Consider the following 25,037-nt stretch of genomic DNA (forward strand, 5'->3'; position numbering starts at 1 on the left):
CGACTGATTATATGAACATACCAGGAGTCCCCGAATTGTTCAAAAGGTTAACGAGCTCGGCTACTAAGTGAAAGGTTCGAGGTTCCAGACCACCCCAAGGTACCTCAGAAGAAAGGCCTGGCAATCAACGTCCAGAAAATCAGCCACTGAAAACCCTGTGGAGCACAGTCCTGCTCTGACAGCTGCGGGGTTGCTGTGAGTTGGCATCGACTCCAGTGGTTGGTCGGTTGGAGAGGCAACGTGAGGACGCTGCGGTTCCCAGCAGGGGAGGCCTGTTGCTACAAAGCTGCTTTTCTGAGTTGCATGAAGCTGCTGTACCAGGGACAGTTTCCCGTCGATGGTTTGGGTTTGTGCCAAGTCCTTCCAGGAGCGCACTGTGGCTGAGCCAGTCCTCCCGCCTGTGCCTCTGCCTCTGTTAGGAAGGGCCCCCGAGCAAGCCTCCCTGAGTCTGTGGGGCTCTCTGAGCCATGCTGCCCGGCGCATTCTTGGCTTTCTTGATTCAGCTGATTGCACAGGTTGTTGGCTCACCAAAGGGGAAAAAAAAAACCAGTTACTGTCGCGTGAATTCTGACTGACCTATGACGACCCACAGCTGTCAGAGTAGAAGGGCGTTCCGTAGGGCTTTCAATGGCTGAGTTTTCAGAAACAGCTCCAGGACTTTCTGCCCAGGTGCCTCTGGGTGGACTCAAACCGCCAACCTTTCAGCTAACAGCAGAGCAGTTAACTGCACCGTCCAGGGATTCCTTTACTCCTTGATCATTTATCTATATCTATAAACCAAACCCATTGCCACTGAGTCAAGTCCAACTCATAGTGACCCTATAGGACAGAGTAGAACTGCCGTATACAGTTTCCAGAGTGGCTGGTGGATTCAAACGACGAACTTTTTGGTTAGTGGCCTGAGCTCTTAACCACTGGGCCACGAGGGCTCCATAAATATGTGTGTGTATAGACCTATATAGACCGATCTGTTGTCAGGAGGGATCAGTCCCTGGAGAAGGACATCATGCTTGGCAGAGTACAGGGTCAGCAGAAAAGAGGAAGACCCTCAACGAGGTGGATTGACACAGTGGTTGCAACAATGAGCTCAAGCATAACAACGATTGTAAGGATGGCGCAGGACCAGGCAGTGTTTCGTTCTGTTGTGCATTGGGTCGCTATGAGTCGGAACCGACTTGACGGCACCTAACAACAGCAACAGACCGATCTACCTACCTACCTACCTACCTACCTACCTACCTACCTACCTACCTACCTCTCTCTCTCTATCTAATCTATCTATCTATAACAGTTGCCCTCGATGAGTTGACCCTAGCTTATGATGACCCCATGTGTGTCAGAGTAGAACTGTGCTCCATGGGGTTTTCAGTGGCTGATTTTTCAGACATAGATTGCCAGGCCTTTCTTCTGAGGCACCTAAAATACCTCTTAACACAACCCAGAAAAGCTACCTCGAGCTGTTGCCACACCAGCCTTCCATTTTTCCTGGAAACTGTTCACAGACTGTTAGACACTAACAATAATAAAAACAAACAAACCCATTGCTGTCGAGTCGATTCTAACTCATAGCAGCCGTATAGTACAGAGTAGAACTGCCCCATGGGGTTTCCAAGGAACAGCTGGTGAATTTGAACTGCTCACCTTTTGGTTAGCAGCTGAGCTGTTAACCACTGCACCACCAGGGCTCCTAAACACTAATCATGGGCACCAAGTCTCTACCAACTTTTCCTGTTGAACATCTGACCCCAGAACTTGAGGACACAAAACTTAATTGTGCGACTAATGACACTTTGCAAAGGCAGCCGCCTGGGGCCTCTGACTTCATTCAGGAAAGCAATAAGGGGTCACTGTGCACATTACCCCGGGGGAGGCAGTTTCTAAGCTTTACTCCCCAAATGGCCTATTAGTCATTTTGCCTGGTATCTGACCTAAATGTTTATTGCTGAAAAATGCTCCAAGTTGACCTAAAGCTAGGGTTACCTCTTTTTAATTTTTTTTTTACAAATTACAAAAATAATGCCAATCATGTTCTATAACATACAAAACAAACTAAGAAGTAAAACTCATTATCCCCTGTTAGTTGCACACAGGGGTGGGTATTGCAACCTGAGACCACAAGTTCCGCATAAGGATGAGCAAGGTGGCACACAACAAAGCAGCCAACTACAGCAAATCTCAGTGAATAACCCATTAAGAAAACAAATTACATTTGATATACGGGGGCATGGCCTTAAACACTTATTTTAAAGAAAGCAGCATGTTCCCATCTTTAAGCACCGTGGTGACCTCGGAGAGATAGTGTATTAATTTTAACATCTTAAAAAGATCATTTTTTTCCCTAAATAATACTTTTAAGAAATCTGCAGAAGATAGCAATTTGAGCACAGGCCTCTAATTTTTTCCCCGAGTGAATCCAATGGGAATAACTAAGGAAAAAAGGTAATAGATTAAAAAAGAAAGTCTGCACCTGTGTGGAAAATGAGGCATACCCCGCATGTCACAGCTGGAAGGTGTTCCTAGAAATCACACAGGACTCAGAGGCCTCACGCAGAAAATACAGCCTGGTTAGAGTTGCCAGATAAAATACAGGACCCCCATTACATTTGAATTTCAAATAAACACAAATATTGTATGGGGCACACTTATCCTAAAATGTTATTCATGGTTTATCTGAAACTCAGATGTAGCTGGGAGTCCTGTATTTTTGTTTGCTAAATGTGGCAACCTTGAGGACGGTGTCCTAGAAATAAGACGGTAGGTAGTCAGACTAGTGAAACTACCCCGGTATTTATGAGAATGGCAAGAGTGAGGGCAGACGGTGGACCACACAGGTGCCACCCCACTTGGGAATATCCCTACTGTTATGAGCCAACGAGCGGTCCCTGGGTGGTGTAAACAGTTAACATGCTTGGCTGCTAACTGAAAGGTCAGAGGTTCGAGTCTACCCAGAGGTGTCTCAGAAGGAAAACCTGGCCATCTACATCGGAACAGCAGCCGTTGAAGACTCTGTGGAGCACAGTTCTGCTCTGACACCCGTAGGGTCACTATGAGTCAGAGTTGAGTTGACAGCAACTAGTTTGGTTTCTCGGTGCTGGGATCTAAGGAGGGAGAGTTCTAACGATAGCGTAATGGCCGGGAAGGGGACAGCACGTACAACGGCCGTGTAAAAACATGATCTGCTGCTTATAGGACTAAAAGCATAACTCATTCGTTCATTCAGCTGCTTAACGTTTATCGAGCACCTGTTGGTTGCCAGGTGTTCTCCTGAGGACCGTAGACACAGTGGGGAAAAGGACCGAGAGCGTCTCGGGAACTACAGCAAAGCATAAAGTCCTGCGGTGGGGCGTAGGTGCTGCCGTGTTAGGGTGGAGAAGGGACACCTAACCCAGACTCAGGCTGCCAAAGAAAGCTTTCCAGAGAAACTGCTTTTATGATGCTCCCTGAAAGATGAGGAGGACGTACCAGGCACTGGGCTGGTGGGCAGGGATGCAGAGAGAGGGGCTAGAGCATAGCCTTCATGCAACTCAGAACATTAGCCAGAAAATGCCGTGTTTAAACTGCTCGCACTTTCTGGGCTTTCACTAAAACTCTCATGTGGAAATACAGGTTTATTAAAACGAAACAAAACAAAATAAAAAACTTACTGCCATTGAGTCGATTCCGATTCATAGTGACCCTGTAGGGCGGAGTAGAATTGCCCCACAGGGTTTCCAAGGCTGTAATCTTTATGGAAATAGACTGCAACATCTCTCTTTCTTGGTGGGTTTGAACTGCCCACCTTTCAGTTAGCAGCTGAGTGCTTAACCACTGTGCCACCAGGGCTCCTTATACAAAATATGTATCATGAGTGATTATTCACCCTACAGAAAGTTTAAAAATGTAATCATTTTTAAGAAATGAAGTCTCTTGTTATCTCTATGATGTTTTGATTTTAGGAAAAAATGATCTATGTTCATTTGATCAAACCGCATGAAGTTGCCATGTGCAGGGGTCAGAGCTGCTCACGTACCAGCAATCCCAGGTGCTTCAGCACAGTGCAGGCACTGCGTGCTTAAATGGAGGCGCAGCGTAAACCAAGGCACGAGACCCATGGAACCCTTATGTGTCAGAGTAGAGCTGTGCTCCATGGGGTTCTCAGTGGCTGTGGCCTTTCGGAAGTAGATTGCCAGCCCTTTCTTCCAGTGCACCTCTGGGTGGATTCATATCACTAGCCTTTTGGTTACCAGCCGAGCATGTTAACTGTTTGTGCCACCCAGGGACCCCTCTTGGCTTGGTAATGCCACTGACTTGAAGGATTCCCACATTTGGGGCTGTTGATAAATTCAGGAAAGAATGCCGGAGGGTGAATGTGTGTGCCAAACTGGATTCTTGTCTAGATGTTCAGTTGGCTGCAGGCGTAGGCCTTCAATGTTAGAACTGTACTGGTCGGCCTCCATCCTACAGACTAGCCCCATGAGAAGCAGAGAAATTCAAAAACTTGCTCATCGTCCTAACTGTTGTGTGGTGAAGCCAGAACGGACCCCTTCCTCCTCCCTGCTGTCTCCACGACGACTCACAGACAATTGTCAAGAGCGGTCCAGGCTCAGGTGGGCGTTATGCTTTGGAAAAGGCAATCATGTGGGCCTTTGAAACAGGTCGTCACAGTGAATGTCAGGGCTCGGGTTTGCTTTTATTGCGGAAAAACCAAAGATAATTGCATGAGGACCCAGGAGAAGGGGTCAATGCATCTGGTGGAGCCCCACCTAGACAGTCAGTGTTCCGGGAAGAAATGATTTCCATTTCTAAAACCAGTTAAATTGGTCCTTTGAATTATGTAATTTCCATGTCTGTGTTCTTCTTGCAGAATGTAAGGCGAACTGCAAAAATAACATTTTGAAGCTTTTCTCCCCTGAGGGAGGGATATGTTCAGTCGTGAAAAAAGAATGATGCTTTTTGTGCGCTGGTGTTGACATGGTTTCCTGAGAGGATGTAGACATGCTGAGAGCCAGGCGTGCCCCCCGAGTCTTAGGTCTGAGCATCCAGTTTGCACAGGACGTAACACATGAGCTTGTCCACTTGGACGGCTGTGATGGGTGGGATCAGCTCACCCATTTCTGGAGGGCTCCTCCCAACGTGCTCTTCTGAGGCCCTTTCTGTCTGTCTCCAGCTGATCAATGCTTTGTCACTGTTGTTGTTGTTAGTTACCGTCCAGTCAGCTCTGACTCGTGGCCAAAACCAAAGCCTGCTGCTGTCACGTTGAATCCGACTCATAGTGACCCTATACGACAGGGTAGAACTGCCCCACAGAGTTTCCAAGGAGTGGCTGGTGGATTCGAACTGCTGATCTTTTGGTTAGCAGCTGAGCTCTTAGCCACTGTGCCGGCAGACTCATGGCAGCCTTCAGTGTAACGGAATAACACCTTGCCCAGTCCTGTGCCATCTCCACGATCGTTGGTACGTGTGAGGCCCTCTTTGAGGCTATTGTGTCAGTCCATCTCATTGAGGGTTTCCCTCGTTTTCAATGACCCTCTATTTTACCAAACGTGATGTCGTTCTCCAGCGATTTGTCCCTCCTGATGATGCATTCAGAGTCTCGGATCATAGTTTGTGATCCATGCATGGGGTTTTGATTGGCTGGTTTTTGGAAATAGACTGCCAGACCTTTCTTCCTAGTCTGCCTAAGTTTGAAGCTCTGCTGAGACCTGTCCACCACGGGTAACCCTGCTGGTGCATGAAATATCGGTGGCATAGCTTCCAGCCTCACGGCAACACGAAGCCACCACCGTACGACAGACTGACAGGTGGTAGTTAGGCCACTACCTAGTTAAGATTTAAGAACATTACTTTGAATTTTATTTATTTGTTTGCTAAGATTTAAGAATATTACTTTGAATTGTATTTGTTTGCTTACCTTCTCTGTACTACAAGTGATGCTGCTTTTGATGTACATTCCAACTCCTAGTGACCCCAAGTGTCAGAGTAGAACTGCCCCATAGAATTTTCTAGGCCGTAATCTTATGGGTTTGGTTTTTTTTTTTTTAATCTTATGGGAGCAGATTGCCTGGTCTTTCTCCCATGGAGCGGCTGGGTGGGTTCGAACCACCAACCTTCTGGCTGGCAGCCAAGTGCTTAACCATCGCACCACCAGGGCACCTTCAAAGTACCATAAACCCATTGCCGTCGAGTTGACTCCGACTCATAGCGACCCTATAGGGCAGGGGAACTGCCCACTGCGGTTTCCAAGGCTGTAAATCTTTTTGGAAGCAGGCTGCCACATCTTTCTCCTGAGGAGCCCCTGGTGGTTGTGAACTGCTGACCTTTCGGTTAGCAATCCATTGCTTTAACCACTGTGCTACCAGAGCTCCCTACTATACCCACTAAAAAACCAAACCCACTGCTGTCGAGTCAATTCTAACTCATAGCGATACTATACATGCTATTTAAAAAAACAAAACAAAACAAAACCCATTGCCGTTGAATAAATTCTGACTCATAGTGACCCTAAAGGACAGAGCAGAATTGCCTCATAGAGTTTCCAAGGAGCGGCTGGTGGATTCAAAGTGCTGATCCTTTGGTCAGCAGCCAGGTCTTAGCCATTGCAGTAATTTATTTTAAAACCAGTACCTTGAATATCAAGCGAGTTCATTTACATAGGAAATCTGTTAAAAGAAGAGTGTAACCAGTGTAAAGGCAGGGCACACGTCACATGGGGCTCCTCCGGTGTCTGCATCTCTAATGCCTGGTCTGTCTCCTCCTGCAGTGGCTGAGAGCCGCGGGGTCCTCGACAGCATCCAGAGGTTCTCCCTGCTGCCCACCTACCTGCCGGTGACCTACCACATCCACAACGCCGACGTCTCCTTCTTCCTCAAGGAGGCCAACCAGGACGTGATGAGGAACTCCAGTCTGCAGTCCAGGGTGGAATCCTTTCTCATCTACAAAGCCAAGAGGCTGCCCGTCCTCAACGCCAGCTACGGGCCCTTCTCCATCGAGCAAGTCGTGCCCCAGGATTTAATGCTGCCTTCCAACCCCTTTGGATTCACCAGCAAGTTTTCACTCAACTGGAAACTGAAAGCCTACATCCTGCGGGACAAAGTCTACCTGAGCCGGCCCAAAGTGCAGGTTCTGTTCTACATCGTGGGCCGAGACTGGGATGACCACAGTGCCACGGAGAAGCTGCCATGCCTGCGGGTGTTTGCTTTCCGAGAGACCCGGGAGGTGCGGGGCAGCTGCCAGCTGAGAGGGGAGCTGGGGCTGTGTGTGGCCGAGCTGGAGCTGCTGCCCGGCTGGTTCAGCGCCCCCATGGTGGTGGCCGGGAGGAAGAAGGCGGTGGAGCAGCCGGACGGGAGCCCGGTGGAGCTCTACTACACCGTGCGGCCGGGGGACGAGCGTGGGGACTGTGCCAAGGGCGACTCGAGGACCAGCAGTGGCCTTCGGACGGGCCACAGTGACATGGATGAATCCAGCCCACCCCTGCAGAGAATTGGAAGTGTATTTCTCTACCAGACCCAGAGCCCACCCTCCCTGCGAGAACTGCGCTTGGACAACAACGTGGCTGTCCACTATCTGCCTCGGAGCGTCAGGCAAGGGGACGTGCTCACTTTCCCCATTTCCGTCTCCAAAAACTCCACGGAAGACCATTTCACACTGAGGTGAGTCATTTCCCAATGTCTGTGCTGGCCCAGGAGCTAGGCGGGGCTTTGGAAAAACCTGTTATTGGGTCAGACGCATTGTGTGACCACTCTCCAAAGTAAGGTTGATTTTCCCCTCTTTATGAGCTCCATTTTCACTGTAAAATGGAGACCAGTTTCATCTTTCCGGGTTGGCAATTTGGTTGTGAAAACATGATTATTAATGGATTTCTGGACGTCACAGAACAGTGCAGGGGATGCTAGTGTTACGGCATTTGCCGTGTTTGGGGTGTTGTCAGCGAGTTTTAGGAAAGCTAGTGTCGTCCAACGGGAGCCATTCCAGAACCGGGTTGTTAAATGCCTCAGAGCTGACACGAGGCTGAATGTGAGATCACAGTTGTTAGAAATGGTAGGGAATATGGTTTTGGCAGCTCAAAATCTGTTCCAAACACCTGAGTGGCTAGTAATATAATAATACCAACCTCAGAGCTACCATTTTGTTTCTCTCTGGAAATAGAACTTAGTGGTCAAAAAGTAAAGGAACACAATGTGTGGAGGGTGTACAGCGGGATTTGTTGGGCACCTTATGCGAGAATCCCCAGAGACAAAAAAAAAAAAAAAAAAAAGAGACAAGATATTTAAAATGAATACTGTACACGTTAGCAAAAATATGGGTTTGTTTGCTGTGTGGATTATGCTATGTGAGAGCTAGCTGCCTGCGCTGGATTGGCTTTTTGTTAAGTAGTTTTTTGTTTGTTTGTTTTAAACAAAGGCAATTTCGATTATAACAGCTGTTTAGTGTGAGTGTTGATTTGGTTACTGAAGATGTCTGACCATTGCTACGTAACTCAGTGATTTCATCTGCGGTGCAGCATGGTAAGGTTTGGCTGTGACCTCTGAGAACAGGAGCACGGCTGTATGTAAACCCATGTTATACGCGGGTGTTTAAAGTTCACACACTAGTCAACAGTTCACTCGTCCATCTCCATCCGGGCTTAATATCCACTGTTTCTTTCTTTCTACCTTTTGTGTTTCTGTCTTTTATCAAAAAAGTTGCATGACCAATTTCCAAAGACCTGTTTTCTTCTTTTTACTGTGACACAGCGTCCAGTTTCATCTTTTCAGGTTGGCAATTTGGTTGTGAAAATACTCTTACTAGTAGATATTCCCAGTGTCGGGCAACAGCCAGGGGATGTCTTTTGCCGTGGTTTGGGGTGTGGCTGTTAAGGGCTGGGCAAGTATAAGAAATGGACCACTCCATTACTTCCTACTTCGAGTTTAGTTTTGTCCAACATGACCTAGTATTAGAAACTTGCACTTCCCAATTTTAACTAAAGAAATGGAGACTAATGGGCGACATTAATCTGGTGATTGAACTTGGCCGATTCTCGGCAAGTGCCACTGGTTCCCTGGGCTGTGGAGTGCGTGGGGATCAGCCACGGGGGCTTGGGGCACACGGCACATCTGTGGACGCGGCCTCAGCTGCCCACCCACTCACCGTCTCTGGAAATTGCTGTGGTTCAGCTGCTCATGGGCCATCTGCGTGGTCTGCAGCTCTATGCTTTGCTTCAGGTTGTTCCTGGTTCAACAGGTGCATCTCATGTTCTTCGTGGGGGGGTCACTTCTTATGTAGAGAAGTATTTTGCTGTTAACAACAGGATGTTCTCACATGATTTCACGCTGGGCCATCCTTCAGTTAGCATATCTCATGTTCTCTGTGGGGGTCACTTTTTATGTCGAGAAGTATTTTGCTGGTAACAACCAGATGTTGTTCTCACACGGTTTCACGCTTAGCCATCCTTCAGGTTGCCAGCTGTTGATTGTCAGTCTCCTGGACCCAGGGTTAAAACCGCCATCCCCTGGATCCTTGACTATCCAGAAAATGAGGGCTGCTTCCAGCTTTTTTTGTTGTTGTTGGAAGCAGTTGTATGTGTAGCACGAAATTTCCCACAAAGCTCTGCATCCCATGAGCAGCTATCCCATAATAAACGCCTCCGTCTGAGCCCGAGGGTGGCCTGTCGCTGGCCATCGGCAATAAACCCAGGAGAGTGTCGCCCTGTTGGGCTACACACTCTAGGAGATCCAAATGTTTTCAAATTCAGAACCAAATACATTTGAAACATCCAAATTTGATGGCTCCATTTATAAGTCAGAGATTGGGACGTTTTGGATGGAGGAAATGTGTGATTTTTCAGAGCCCCACCAATCATCAATTTGTAAAAAATCAGCTTTCCCGGTAAGACAAGAGTGAAGAAATTATTTCACGAAGGCACCCTTGGTGAGGTGGCACACCGTTTCCGCCTCTTCCAGAGCTTGCATTAGCGATGTGCTTACTGAATACCGAAAACACTCTCGTACGAGTGAGTCTTATCTGTTCATTAAACAGCCAGAGGTAACCTGGACCTGACAACGTTATTAGCCTTTAATTTGAATTCCCATAATTAGTGCATAATAAAACTGTGCATCTTTTTTTAATGAAGTCAATTTGACACTAATTTAGCATGGCCTCTGAATATTCAGAATGAGTGCAGGCTTGCTGCATCTGGCCATCTGCTATAAATAACCCCGCAGGATCCAGCCAAGTATCTTTGGGTGCTTTTCCTCTGAAATTGTGACTTTCGTTTCCTGGCTCTCGGTATTGACAGTGTTAACACGGTCCAGAGGAGGGCTGCAGGCTCATCTTTTATGGGCCAGGTATCAGCAGGTGTCCACTGCCACGTAAGGACAGGCAGGATGGGGAGGGCATCAGCGTAATGACCTCCCACAGGAGGGGTGCCAGGTGCAGCCAGGGCTCATGTCAAAGCTGCCATTTGAATTCTTTGCTGATGGTGGTTCAGACCCACTGTCCCTCTCCTGGGTTGTGTGCCTGTGATCTCAGCGAGGTATCCTGGTTAGTGCAAATAAATGGTGAAGTGCTCGGCTACTAATCAGAAGTTTGGAGGTTCGAGTCCACCCAGAGGTGCCCTGGGGGAAAAGGGTGGTGATCTGCTCCCGAAAAAACAGCAAATCAGCCACTGAAAACCCTGTGGAGCACAGTTCTACTCCGACACACAGGGACCCACCACGAACCCACCACGAGTCGGGGCTGACTCAGGTCAGCTGGTTGGAGCTCAGAGGGGTTCCACTACAGACACACAGGGGTGGCTTCTGTTTGGGGAACAGATTTTATGTTGCAGATGATGAGTGAAGGCACCATTGTCTTGATCCGCTTGGTTGCTGGGTATTGAAAAGAACACATCTGCAAGATCAAGAGCCATGTAGCAGGTGCCAGAGCTTGTGCTGAAATGTTCTATTAAAGACACCACATCCACTCAACATGAGAAAGGGCGTTTGTGAAAAGCCACAGCTAACATCACACTCAGTGGGGTATGTGTGTGTGTGTGTGTATCTGTGTGTGTGTGTATGTGTTTTAACCTTTGAGAACCGAAAAACGCGGATGGGGCTGTTTGTCATCTTATACATCCTCTTGCATCCTGCTGCTTGTTTCTTCCAAAGCAGACTTCACAGAGGAAGAAAAACTTTCATTCCTTACACATCTAAGCATCTTTTCTAATTTCAGAAAATGTTCTCCTTCAAGTGAACAACCGAAGCATCCCACGGCACCTGGGCCCTTCCCTCCATATTCTCACCCCCGTTCTTTCCCGCTCCCCCACAGAGAGCCAATTTCAGAAGCACCCAGGGTCTCCCATCACCCAATCACGGGCCTGGAGGAAGACAAAAACTTGGGATCTTGCTTTCACATCCTCACCAGCTATGATTCTCTCTCTCCTTCCCACAGAGAGTCAATTCAAAGGACATTTGGGCCTCAGTTCTGGACATGAGGATGGAGCCGAATATCGACCTAGCATTAGCTCGGTTGCCTCATACCCCAGGACAGGCAGGTGTAGAATACTGTCACAAAACTCTGAGCAGGAGCCTTCCTCAAAGTGAGAGGCATTCACAGATGTGTCGAATGAATGAATGAATTCTGCGTGAAAGAACAAATTGGTGAATATTAGAGAATACGTATACTTTGCTGAGGTCTCTGCCATTTTCTTTTTTTTGTACTTTAAATGAAGGTTTACAGAGCAAACTAGTTTCTCATTAAACAATTAATACACCTATTGTTTTCTGACATTGGTGCCAACCCCATGACCTGTCTACACTCTCCCCTTCTTGATCTTGGGTTCCCCATTACTAGTTTTCCTGTCCCCTCCTGCCTTCTCGTCCTTGCCCCTGGGCTGGTGTGCCCGTTTAGTCTTGTTTTGTTTTATGGGTCTAGTCTTTGGCTGAAGGGTCAATCTCAGGAGTGATTTCATTAGTGAGCTAAAAAGGTATATGGGGGCCATACTCTCAGGGTTTCTCCAGTCTCTGTCAGACCAGTAGTCTGGACTCCTTTTGTGAGTTTGAATTTTGTTCTACATTTTTCCCCAGTTCTGTCCAGGACCCTCTATTGTGATCGGTGGTGGTGGCCAGGCACCATCTAATTGTGCTGGAATCAGTCTGGTGGAGGCTGTGGTAGATGTGGTCCATCAGTCCTTTGGACTAATTGTTCCCTCATGTCTTTGGTTTTTTTTCATTCTCCCTTGCTCCAGATGGGTTGGGATCAGTGGAGTATCTTAGATGGACATCTGCCATTTTTAATGCAAAATGCTCAAGAATCTGTTAAGCCTTTGTGCCTAGCACTGTGGTCATACTTAAGATCAGCTTTGAATAAGACGTTATTCAAGAGCTATTCTCACGAAAATGAGACTTACTGGGAAGAAGAGTAAGAGAACAAAATAAGAGTGTTTGACAGGAGGAAAAAGTGAGTGAGGTGGATAGGGCTCAAAGGATATCCTTAGTGGTTTGGGAAGCCTGCTTTGCAGATGTTGAGCTTGTTGGAAAGTGATGTGGTAGTTTGAGATTGACCCTGAGCGTAACTTGAGCAAATGATGCAGCCTTTCGACCTGCCTTGGCCAGGAATAGGATCTCTCCCTGTCCTGTTTTGGGTGGATCTTTAAATGTCAGGAAGCAGGTAAAACATGCTCAGGTGGAGCGACCAATACTCTCACTCGCAGACCGTACCTCCCACTGGGGCGAGTTTAAGAAGCCATACATAAGAGGATTGATGGGATGGATACGTGGGCCTCAAGAATTAATGGGGTGGGGGGCTGGGCTTGACAGTGCAGAGAGTCTGAGGAGGAAGCAGACCGTGGTGTGGGTGCAGGTGCAGGCTCCCTCCCCTTTCCCCACCTGTCCTGGTGAAGCCCTGCAGTGGGAATGCCCTGTTCTGATCATACCCACGTAATATGCAGAGACCCTGGAGAAGCCCCCCGGCTCACATGTCTACCATAGTGAGCAGTGGGTTCATGCAGTCACCCTCCAGTGAGATCACAACCCACAGACGAGGCATTTTCTTAAAAAAGAGACGAGCGTACTGTTAGGAAGAGGAGGAGCCCCAAGTGGTGCAAACAGTTAACATGCTTGGCTACTGGATGTTCGAATCCACCGAGAGGTGTCTTGGAAGAAAGACCTGGCGATCTACTTCTGAAAAATCAGCCACTGAAAACCCTGTGGAGCACAAGTTCTCCTCTGACACACAGGGGTCACCATGAGTCGGGGTCAACTTGACGGTAACTGGTTGGTTAGGAAGAGAATGGATGTTTGGTAGCTAGCTCTGTACACCATACATGCTCATGGCCTCTGGTCTGGGCCAGCGATTGTCATCTTGTTGGGTTGATGGAGTTGTTTGGAGTGGAGAGTTGAGTGAGAGGCAGACAGAGAAAGCAGGGTATTTTTTCCTTCCTTTTTAAAATAAACTTTCTATTTTAGAATAGATTTAGATAGACAAATGACCTGTGAAGGCATTATAGAGAATACCCATATATCCGGCTCCTGGTTTCCCCTGCTATTGCATCTTGCAATTGGTGTGGTACATTTGTCATGATTAATGAACTGATATTGATACATTATTACCTGAAGACCATACTTTAATCAGATATCCTTTACCTAATATCCTTTTTCTGTCCCATGAGCCCACCCAGGATACACTGCTGGTATCGTGTGGTGACTGTTAAGCTTTGTAAGAAACTGCCGGACTGTCTTCCATCCTGGCTGTGCCATTTGGCACCCCGGTCAGCAGTGCACAAGAGCTCCTGGGCTTCACTGCCCTGCAGGTAATGAGGACTGTGAGTCTTGTGGATTCTAGCCATACTAATAAGTAAGTTGGGCATCTCATTGTTTTTATTGGCAATTTCCTAAAGACAAATGATGTCAAGCATCTTTCTGTATGCATGTTTGCCATCTGTTTATCCTCTTCAGAGAGGTGTCTGTTCAGATCTTTTGCTCATTTTTTAGAATTGTTTGTTTTATTCTTGTTGAATTTCAGAGTTGTTTATATATTTTGAATACAAGTCCTTTATGTGTTTTGAAGATATTTTATCCAAGTTTTAGGGTTGTCTTTTCACATTCTTTTTTTTTTTTTTTTTTTAATAATAACTTTTATTAAGCTTCAAGTGAACGTTTACAAATCCAATCAGTCTGTCACATATAAGTTTACATACATCTCACTCCCTACTCCCACTTACTCTCCCCGTCTTGAGTCAGCCCTTTCAGTCTCTCCTTTCTTGACAATTTTGCCGGCTTCCCTCTCTCTCTATCCTCCCATCCCCCCTCCAGACAAGAGTTGCCAACACAATCTCAAGTGTACACCTGATATAATTAGCTCACTCTTCATCAGCGTCTCTCTCCCACCCGCTGACCTGTCCCTTTCATGTCTGATGAGTTGTCTTCAGGGATGGTTCCTGTCCTGTGTCAACAGAAGGTCTGGAGAGCATGGCCGCCGGGATTCCTCCAGTCTCAGTCAGACCATTAAGTTTGGTCTTCTTATGAGAATTTGGGGTCTGCATCCCACTGCTCTCCTGCTCCCTCAGGGGTCCTCTGCTGAGCTCCCTGTCAGGGCAGTCATCGATTGTGGCCGGGCACCAACTAGTTCTTCTGGTCTCAGAATGATGTAGGTCTCTTGTTCATGTGGCCCTTTCTGTCTCTTGGGCTCTTAGTTGTCATGTGGGCTTGGTGTTCTTCATTTTCCTTTGCTCCAGGTGGGTTGAGACCAATTGCTGCATCTTAGATGGCTGCTTGTTAGCATTTAAGACCCCAGACGCCACATTTCAAAGTGGGATGCAGAATGATTTCATAATAGAATTATTTTGCCAATTGACTTAGAAGTCCCCGCAAACCATGTTCCCCAGACCCCCGCGCTTGCTCCGCTGAGCTTTGAAGCATTCATTTTATCCCGGAAACTTCTTTGCTTTTGGTCCAGTCCAATTGAGCTGACCTTCCATGTATTGAGTGTTGTCTTTCCCTTCACCTAACGCAGTTCTTATCTACTGATTAATCAATAGAAAAACCCTCTCCCACCCTCCCTCCCTCCCCCCCTCGTAACCACAAAAGTATGTGTTCTTCTCAGGTTTACTATTTCTCAAGATCTTATAATAGTGGTCTTATACAGTATTTGTCCTTTTGCCTCTGACTCATTTCGCTCAGCATAATGCCTTCCAGGTTCCTCCATGTTATGAAATGTTTCACAGATTCGTCACTGTTCTTTATCGATGCGTAGTATTCCATTGTGTGAATATACCACAATTTATTTACCCATTCATCCGTTGATGGACACCTTGGTTGCTTCCAACTTTTTGCTATTGTAAACAGAGCTGCAATAAACATGGGTGTGCATATATCTGTTTGTATGAAGGCTCTTGTATCTCTAGGGTATATTCCGAGGAGTGGGATTTCTGGGTTGTATGGTAGTTCTATTTCTAACTGTTTAAGATAACGCCAGATAGATTTCCAAAGTGGTTGTACCATTTTACATTCCCACCAGCAGTGTATGAGAGTTCCAATCTCTCCGCAGCCTCTCCAACATTTATTATTTTGTGTTTTTTGGATTAATGCCAGCCTTGCTGGTGTGAGATGGAATCTCATCGTAGTTTTAATTTGCATTTCTCTAATGGCTAATGATCGAGAGCATTTTCTCATGTATCTGTTGGCTGCCTGAATATCTTCTTTAGAGAAATGTGTGTTCATATCCTTTGCCCACTTCTTGATTGGGTTGTTTGTCTTTTTGTGGTTGAGTTTTGACAGAATCATGTAGATTTTAGAGATCAGGCGCTGGTCGGAGATGTCATAGCTGAAAATTCTTTCCCAATCTGTAGGTGGTCTTTTTACTCTTTTGGTGAAGTCTTTAGATGAGCATAGGTGTTTGATTTTTAGGAGCTCCCAGTTATCGGGTTTCTCTTCATCATTTTTGGTAATGTTTTGTATTCTGTTTATACCTTGTATTAGGGCTCCTAGGGTTGTCCCAATTTTTTCTTCCATGATCTTTATCGTTTTAGTCTTTATGTTTAGGTCTTTGATCCACTTGGAGTTAGTTTTTGTGCATGGTGTGAGGTATGGGTCCTGTTTCATTTTTTTGCAAATGGATATCCAGTTATGCCAGCACCATTTGTTAAAAAGGCTGTCTTTTCCCCAGTTAATTGACACTGGTCCTTTGTCAAATATCAGCTGCTCATACGTGGATGGATCTATGTCTGGGTTCTCAATTCTGTTCCATTGGTCTATGTGTCTGTTGTTGTACCAATACCAGGCTGTTTTGACTACTGTGGCTGTATAATAGGTTCTGAAGTCAGGTAAGGTGAGGCCTCCCACTTTCTTCTTCTTTTTCAGTAGTGCTTTGCTTATCCGGGGCTTCTTTCCCTTCCATATGAAATTGGTGATTTGTTTCTCTATCCCCTTAAAATATGACATTGGAATTTGGATCGGAAGTGCGTTAAATGTATAGATGGCTTTTGGTAGAATAGACATTTTTACTATGTTAAGTCTTCCTATCCATGAGCAAGGTATGTTTTTCCACTTAAGTATGTCCTTTTGAATTTCTTGTAGTAGAGCTTTGTAGTTTTCTTTGTATAGGTCTTTTACATCCTTGGTAAGATTTATTCCTAAGTATCTTATCTTCTTGGGGGCTACCGTGAATGGTATTGATTTGGTTATATCCTCTTCGGTGTTCTTTTTGTTGATGTAGAGGAATCCAAGTGATTTTTGTATGTTTATTTTATAACCTGAGACTCTGCCAAACTCTTCTATTAGTTTCAGTAGTTTTCTGGAGGATTCCTTAGGGTTTTCTGTGTATATAATCATGTCATCTGCAAATAGTGATAACTTTACTTCTTCCTTGCCAATCCGGATACCTTTTATTTCTTTGTCTAGCCTGATTGCCCTGGCTAAGACTTCCAACACGATGTTGAATAAGAGCGGTGATAAAGGGCATCCTTGTCTGGTTCCCGTTCTCAAGGGAAATGCTTTCAGGTTCTCTCCATTTAGAGTGATATTGGCTGTTGGCTTTGCATAGATGCCCTTTATTATGTTGAGGAATTTTCCTTCAATTCCTATTTTGGTAAGAGTTTTTATCATAAATGGGTGTTGGACTTTGTCAAATGCCTTTTCTGCATCAATTGATAAGATCATGTGGTTTTTGTCTTTTGTTTTATTTATGTGATGGATTACATTAATGGTTTTTCTGATATTAAACCAGCCTTGCATACCTGGTATAAATCCCACTTGATCAGGGTGAATTATTTTTTTGATGTGTTGTTGGATTCTATTGGCTAGAATTTTGTTGAGGATTTTTGCATCAATGTTCATGAGGGATATAGGTCTATAATTTTCTTTTTTTGTAATGTCTTTACCTGGTTTTGGTATCAGGGAGATGGTGGCTTCATAGAATGAGTTGGGTAGTATTCCGTCATTTTCTATGCTTTGGAATACCTTTAGTAGTAGTGGTGTTAACTCTTCTCTGAAAATTTGGTAGAACTCTGCAGTGAAGCCGTCCGGGCCAGGACTTTTTTTTGTTGGGAGTTTTTTGATTACCGTTTCAATCTCTTTTTTTGTTATGGGTCTATTTAGTTGTTCTGCTTCTGAATGTGTTAGTTTAGGTAGGTAGTGTTTTTCAAGGAATTCATCCATTTCTTCTAGGTTTTCAAATTTGTTAGAGTACAATTTTTCATAATAATCTGAAATGATTCTTTTAATTTCATTTGGTTCTGTTGTGATGTGGTCCTTCTCATTTCTTATTCGGGTTATTTGTTTCCTTTCCTGTATTTCTTTAGTCAGTCTAGCCAATGGTTTATCAATTTTGTTAATTTTTTCAAAGAACCAGCTTTTGGCTTTGTTAATTCTTTCAATTGTTTTTCTGTTCTCTAATTCATTTAGTTCAGCTCTAATTTTTATTATTTGTTTTCTTCTGGTGCCTGATGGATTCTTTTGTTGCTCACTTTCTATTTGTTCAAGTTGTAGGGACAGTTCTCTGATTTTGGCTCTTTCTTCTTTTTGTATGTGTGCATTTATTGATATAAATTGACCTCTGAGCACTGCTTTTGCTGTGTCCCAGAGGTTTTGATAGGAAGTATTTTCATTCTCGTTGCTTTCTATGAATTTCCTTATTCCCTCCTTGATGTCTTCTATAACCCAGTCTTTTTTCAGGAGGGTATTGTTCATTTTCCAAGTATTTGATTTCTTTTCCCTCGTTCTTCTGTTATTGATCTCTAGTTTTATTGCCTTGTGGTCTGAGAAGATGCTTTGTAATATTTCGATGTTTTGGACTCTGCAAAGGTTTGTTTTATGACCTAATATGTGGTCTATTCTAGAGAATGTTCCATGTGCGCTAGAAAAAAAAGTATATTTTGCAGCAGTTGGGTGGAGAGTTCTGTATAAGTCAATGAGGTCAAGTTGGTTGATTGTTGTAATTAGATCTTCCGTGTCTCTGTTGAGCTTCTTACTGGATGTCCTGTCCTTCTCCGAAAGGGGTGTGTTGAAGTCTCCTACTATAATTGTGGAGGTATCTATCTCGCTTTTCAGTTCTGTTAAAATTTGATTTATATATCTTGCAGCCCTGTCATTGGGTGCGTAAATATTTAATATGGTTATGTCTTCCTGATCAATTGTCCCTTTTATCATTATATAGTGTCCTTCTTTATCCTTTGTGGTGGATTTAAGTCTAAAGTCTATTTTGTCAGAAATTAATATTGCTACTCCTCTTCTTTTTTGCTTATTGTTTGCTTGATATACTTTTTTCCATCCTTTGAGTTTTAGTTTGTTTGTGTCTCTAAGTCTAAGGTGTGTCTCTTGTAGGCAGCATATAGATGGATCGTGTTTCTTTATCCAGTCTGTGACTCTCTGTCTCTTTATTGGTGCATTTAGTCCATTTACATTCAGGGTAATTATAGATAAATAAGTTTTTAGTGCTGTCATTTTGATGCCTTTTTATGTGTGTTGTTGACAATTTCATTTTTCCACATACTTTTTTGTGCTGAGGCGTTTTTCTTAGTAAATTGTGAGATCCTCACTTTCATAGTGTTTGACTTTATGTTAGTTGAGTCGTTACGTTTTTCTTGGTTTTTGTCTTGAGTTATAGAGTTGTTATACCTTTTTGTGGTTACCTCATTATATACCCCTATTTTTCTAAGTAAAAACCTAACTTGTATTGTTCTATATCGCCTTGTATCACTCTCCATATGGCAGTTCAATGCCTCCTGTATTTAGTCCCTCTTTTTGATTATTGTGATCTTTTACCTATTGACTTCCATGATTCCCTGTTATGTGTATTTTTTTTTAATTAATCTTAATTTGTTTGTTTTTGTGATTTCCCTATTTGAGTTGATATCAGGACGTTCTGTTTTGTGACCTTGTGTTGTGCTGTTATCTGATATTATTGGTTCTCTGACCAAACAATATCCTTTAGTATTTCTTGTAGCTTTGGTTTGGTTTTTGCAAATTCTCTAAACTTGTGTTTGTCTGTAAATATCTTAATTTCGCCTTCATATTTCAGAGAGAGTTTTGCTGGATATATGATCCTTGGTTGGCAGTTCTTCTCCTTCAGTGTTCTGTATATGTCGTCCCATTCCCTTCTTGCCTGCATGGTTTCTGCTGAGTAGTCTGAACTTATTCTTATTGATTCTCCCTTGAAGGAAACCTTTCTTTTCTCCCTGGCTGCTTTTAAAATTTTCTGTTTATCTTTGGTTTTGGTGAGTTTGATGATAATATGTCTTGGTGTTTTTCTTTTTGGATCAATCTTAAATGGGGTTCGATGAGCATCTTGGATAGATATCCTTTCGTCTTTCATGATGTCAGGGAAGTTTTCTGTCAGAAGTTCTTCAACTATTTTCTCTGTGTTTTCTGTCCCCCCTCCCTGTTCTGGGACTCCAATCACCCGCAGGTTATCCTTCTTGATAGAGTCCCACATAATTCTTAGGGTTTCTTCATTTTTTTTAATTCTTTTATCTGATTTTTTTTCAGCTATGTTGGTGTTGATTCCCTGGTCCTCCAGATGTCCCAGTCTGCATTCTAATTGCTCGAGTCTGCTCCTCTGACTTCCTAGTGTGTTGTCTAATTCTGTGATTTTATTGTTAATCTTTTGGATTTCTACATGTTGTCTCTCTATGGATTCTTGCAACTTATTAATTTTTCCAGTATGTTCTTGAATAATCTTTTTGAGTTCTTCAACAGTTTTATCAGTGTGTTCCTTGGCTTTTTCTGCAGATATCCTAATTTCATTTGTGATATCATTAAGCATTCTGTAAATTAGTTTTTTATATTCTGTATCTGATAATTCCAAAATTGTATCTTCATTTGGGAAAGATTTTGATTCTTTTGTTTGGGGAGTTGGAGAAGCTGTCACGGTCTGCTTCTTTAAGTGGTTTGATATGGATTGTTGTCTCCGAGCCATCACTGGGAAACTAGTTTTTCCAGAAAATCCGCTAAAAAAAAAACTGCAGTCAGATCCCTATCAGAGTTCTCCCTCTGGCTCAGGCTATTCAGATGTTAATGAAGCCGCCTGGGGAGGGTGGGGGAGGGAACAGAGAGATAGGAGAGTAGCGCCTCAGAATATAGCCAGAGTTGCTTGTCTTGCTTGGAATGACTCTTATATCTGAGATTCCCGCGGGCGCGTCGCCTATGTGTGCTGTCTGTGTGGAGATTGCCCCCGGGGGGTCTGGCCCGCTGGAGTCACGGTCAGATCCTCCGCTTCCAGCCCCACGCCCAGCGTCAAGGCTCCCCTACTGGGACGGTGCACTCTCGACTCCAAAATCAGTCGCTGCCTCCCGGGGACTTCCCGTCCCTCCAGCCGCGTGGCCGTGCCGCCCCCGTGAACCAGGTGGGCCCCCTCCCGGGGTTAGTTCAGATGGGTGGAGTAGCTCCCCGTGCTTGTGCCGCGACCGAGTGTCCCGGCTGGAACGCTGTTCTCCCTGCTCCAATACCAGTCGCTGCCTCCCGGGGACTTCTCCTACCGGCTGCGTCCCACGCCGCCCGCGCGACCCGGATGGTCACCTTCCCGGGGTTAGTTCAGGGGGTGGAGCAACTCTCCGTGTTTATGGCGTACCTGCGTGCAGTCCAAATCCCTGTGGGACGGTTCCCCGGCTCGGATGCTACTCTTTCTGCTCCAAGATCAGTCACTGCCTCCCGGGGACTTCTCCTAACGGCTGCGTCCCACGCCGCCCGTGGAGCCGGCTAGTCCCCCTCCCGGGGTTAGTTCAGGGGGGTGGAGCAGGTCTCTGTGCTTGTGCCGTACCTGACTGGTATGCTGGCTCCAGGCTCTGGAAACAATCGCTGCTTCCCCGTATTAGTTCGTTCTCCGTCTCTAAATCTGTGTTTGTTGTTCAGGGTTCGTAGATTGTTATGTATGTGATCGATTCACTTGTTTTTCCGTGTCTTTGTTGTAAGAGGGATCCGAGGTAGCGTCTGCCTAGTCCGCCATCTTGGCTCCGCCTCCTCTTTTCACATTCTTAACAGTGATTTTGGCAGAGCAGAAATTTTAATTTTAATAAAGTCCAATTTATAAGTTTTGCTTTCATGGATTGTGCTTTTGGTATTGTATCTAAAAGCTTCACCAAGGGATCAGGTAGAACAGGTAGCTCCTATGTTTTCTTCTGGAAGTTCTATAATTTTGAATTTTTCATTTAGCTTCATGGTCTGTTTTGATTTAAATTTTTGTAGAAAGTGTTAGGTTGATGTCTAGGTTCATTGTTTTGCATATAGACATCCAGTTTTTCTAACAGCATTTGTTGAAAAGACTATTCTTTCTCTGTTGCGTTACCTTTGTGCCGTGGTCTAAAATCACTGACCTTGGGAGGCCATGTGCCGGTGGCTTTTTAGCCAGGCAGTGAGGCACAGCCCATCAGGAAGGGACAAAAATGGCACATGCAGCTAGATGGGTGGGAGAAAGGAAAGGAAGGAAGGGAGAGAGAGATAAGAAACTAGTTAAAAAAAAAAAGAGAAAGGCACACTCAGCTAGGGGGTCGGGAGGAAGGAATGGAAAGAAGATAGAGAGAGACAAGAAACCGAGGAAAGAAAAGAAGAAGAAAAAAATACTCTGAGGGAGCCCACTGTTGTGGTGGCACGGACTGGGGAAGGGGTTCCTCAGCTGAGTGGCACTTCACAGCCTGTCAGTAAGGCTCAGAGATGGCACATGTAGCCAGGTGTTCAAGAGAAAGGAAAAGAAGGACGTGAGAAAGAGAGAAGAAACCAAAAGAAGCCAAAAAAAAGGAACAACAACGAGAAATAATGGCACTGGAGGAGCCAACCAGCATGGTTGGGGTGAATCCAAGCAGCAAAGATCCGGTGTCTCCCTGGGGGAGTGACCACAGCCTGCCAGAAAATGGCAAAGGTCTTGCAGGGGGAAGAAGGGTAGGGGTGGGAAAGTGTGTATCGCTGGTTAACGGGTACTCGTTCTCCTGCTGGGAACTCTGTGAAGCTGCCTTCCTGTACTCCCTGTCTGCCGTTCTCTGTAGCTGAAGGATCCAAGACGGCGAGGCTGCACCACGTTAGCTGATGGGGGACCTCCACATGTATCTCTGCTTGCTCTCCGTTTTCTATCAGTTTCTTGTTCCATTCGGTGCCAGGTTGAGTTCTTTATCCCTTCATTTGATGCCTAGGGTTCCAGGGTTGACGTTTGTCTCTGTTTTACTTAGATTTTTCAGGTCTTTGCTGTGGAGGGACAGCATGGTGCTTCTGTCTATAGTGCCGTGTTGGCTCCGCACCCCCATTCTACTTCTTTTCAATATATGCCTTTAATGCTAAATAAGAAAACCTCTAAACATTGCTTTAATACACCCCCAACATTTGATAAGTTATGTTTTCATTTTCATTTAGTTTAAAATATTTTTCAACTTCCCTGGAGACTTCTTCTTTGACTCCTGCATTATTTAGAAGTATGTTTTTTAATTTCCAAAAATTTGGTGGATTTTCCATTTATATTTCTATCATTGATTTCTAAATTAATTCCATTGTGGTCTGAGAATACACTTGTATGATTTCTGTTCTTTTAACTTTAAGGTTACATGACCCAAAATGAGGTCTCTTTTGGTGAATGTTCCATGTGGGCTTGAGAAGAAAGTGTATTCTTCTGCTGTTGGATGACGAATTCCATAAATGTCGATTAGGTCTAGTTGATTGATAATGCTGCTCAGGTAATCTATATCCTTACTGATTTTCTGCCTGCTTGATCTATCAATTACTGACAAAAGGGTTGAAGTATCCCGCTGTAGAAGTGAAATTGTTGCTCCTTTCAGGTCTGTTAGTTATTGCCTCATATATTTTGATGCATCTCTGTTAGGTGCACGCACATTAAATGTTGTTATACCTTCTTAGAGAATTAGCCCTTTTATCACTATGCAACGCCCCTCCTTGTCCATGATAATTTGGCTTGTTCTGAAATCTGCTTTATCTGAAACTAATATAGGTCCTACAGCTTTCTTTTGATAAGTGTTATCAAAACATGTCTCCAAACATTTACTTTCAACCTGTCTAAGTCTTTATATTTAAAGTGGGGTTATATTCTAACCATCTCTGGCTTTTAATTGGTGCATTTACTCCATTCACATTTAAAGTGATTATTGGTACAGTTGGATCAATATCTACCATGTTTGTAACTGTTTTCTATCCATTGCCTTTGCATTGATAACGATACCCAGCCCTTACTAAGTGTTGCACCAGGCACTGTTATAAATGCTTGAAAGGTTTTTACACCTTTACTCCCCAGGACAACCCTGTGAGGTAGGTACCAGTGTTACCTACATTTTCTAGAAGAGGAAGCCGAAACTGAAAGAGTTTAAACAGCTGGCCAGAGTTCCCACAGCTCACAACAGTGTGTGATGCAAGATCCTGAGCTCGTACCCTCTCTGATAAATAGCACCAGAATGCATGTGCCAGAAGATTCATCCTCACAAAGCGAGATTGGGAAGCAGCCACAGATACCCCTAAATCCCATTCTTTAAAGCACTAAAGAGGTTGCACTTCCTGAAAATCTCTCTTTTATTTAACAGATAAGCCTTGAGTGTTAATCTTGGTGCTCGGGATGTAAGCGTGAGTATTACTTGGCATGGCTCTTTACAGAGTGATCAATACTATGGTATGAGCGTGTGGCGTTTGTGTCAGGGGAGGAGGTGCCGGCTTAAGCCAGTGCTTTTGAGAGTGGACCAGGAGAGGCTGTCCCCTGTTGCCAGACTCTGTGAGTCACAGTTGTCACTGTCTATTAAAGAGTGCTAAAGGGCGCTGCATGGGTACACTGTGGTGGCCTTTCTAGACACTTCCTCATCATTGTTAGCTGCCAAGGAGATGGCCCGCGAATCATGGCGACCCCATGGTCAACAGAGCAAAATGCTGCCTGGTCCCGTGCCATCCCCATGATGATTGTGGCTCGGACCATTGTGATCCATGTGGTTTTCATGGCTGATTTTCAGACGTGGATCGCCAGACCTTTCTTCCTACTCTGTCATATGAATAACAGCCGACATAAGGCGAATTTCCAAAATGTGAAGATAACTCAAATCCTCACTTTTCCACTTCAACATCCTGACACCAGCCACCAGGTAGAACTTTCTCTGACCCTAACCACACAGAGTTGGGTCTCCACAAGCTGGGACTCTGTCCATCCAGCCCACGCCAAACAGAAAAATGCTAGCCTTTCTGCTGGCTCTCACTGCCCTGGTAGGTTCAATAGTTTGCTAGACTGACTCACAGAACTCACGGAAACTATTACCTGTACTTACAGGTACCCATTTATTATAAGCAGAAAGGATACAAGCATAGAGATGCATCAGGCCAGGTCTGGGAGAGCTCTAGGCACCAAGAGGCTTCCGTTGTCCCCAGGGATGTGCCACACCCTGTCCTGTGCATAGATGTTCTCACTAGACCATGAGGCCCCAAAAAGGAAGCGCTCCACACTCCACAGCCCTAGGTCCCCTAGTCCTAAGGAACTTTAATGAATATGCATGACCTGGGCCTTAATGCAGAGCCAATGAGTGTGAGTGACTGCTTCATGCCCCCCCCCCCTTTCTGAGGTTAATTCACAGGTGTGGGGCCTGTGTAGCCCCTACTTGCCTGGCTGTCTCAGAAAGACAAAGAGCACCTAAATTGCTCAGG

At 44.9% G+C, this 25,037-nt stretch overlaps 1 protein-coding gene across 1 annotated transcript in view; it reads left to right on the top strand.

Annotated features, from left to right (window-relative positions):
• Positions 1 to 25,037, top strand: part of TMEM132D (transmembrane protein 132D) — a 725,131-nt gene that overhangs the window by 169,901 nt on the left and 530,193 nt on the right. Inside the window, exon 2 of the mRNA XM_049866226.1 lies at positions 6,740 to 7,628. Coding sequence (XP_049722183.1) covers positions 6,740 to 7,628 — 889 coding nt within the window. The remainder of the gene's footprint in view (positions 1 to 6,739; positions 7,629 to 25,037) is intronic.

The sequence above is a fragment of the Elephas maximus genome, chromosome 22 (genome assembly GCF_024166365.1).
Source record: "Elephas maximus indicus isolate mEleMax1 chromosome 22, mEleMax1 primary haplotype, whole genome shotgun sequence".
NCBI classification, from domain to species: domain Eukaryota; kingdom Metazoa; phylum Chordata; class Mammalia; order Proboscidea; family Elephantidae; genus Elephas; species Elephas maximus.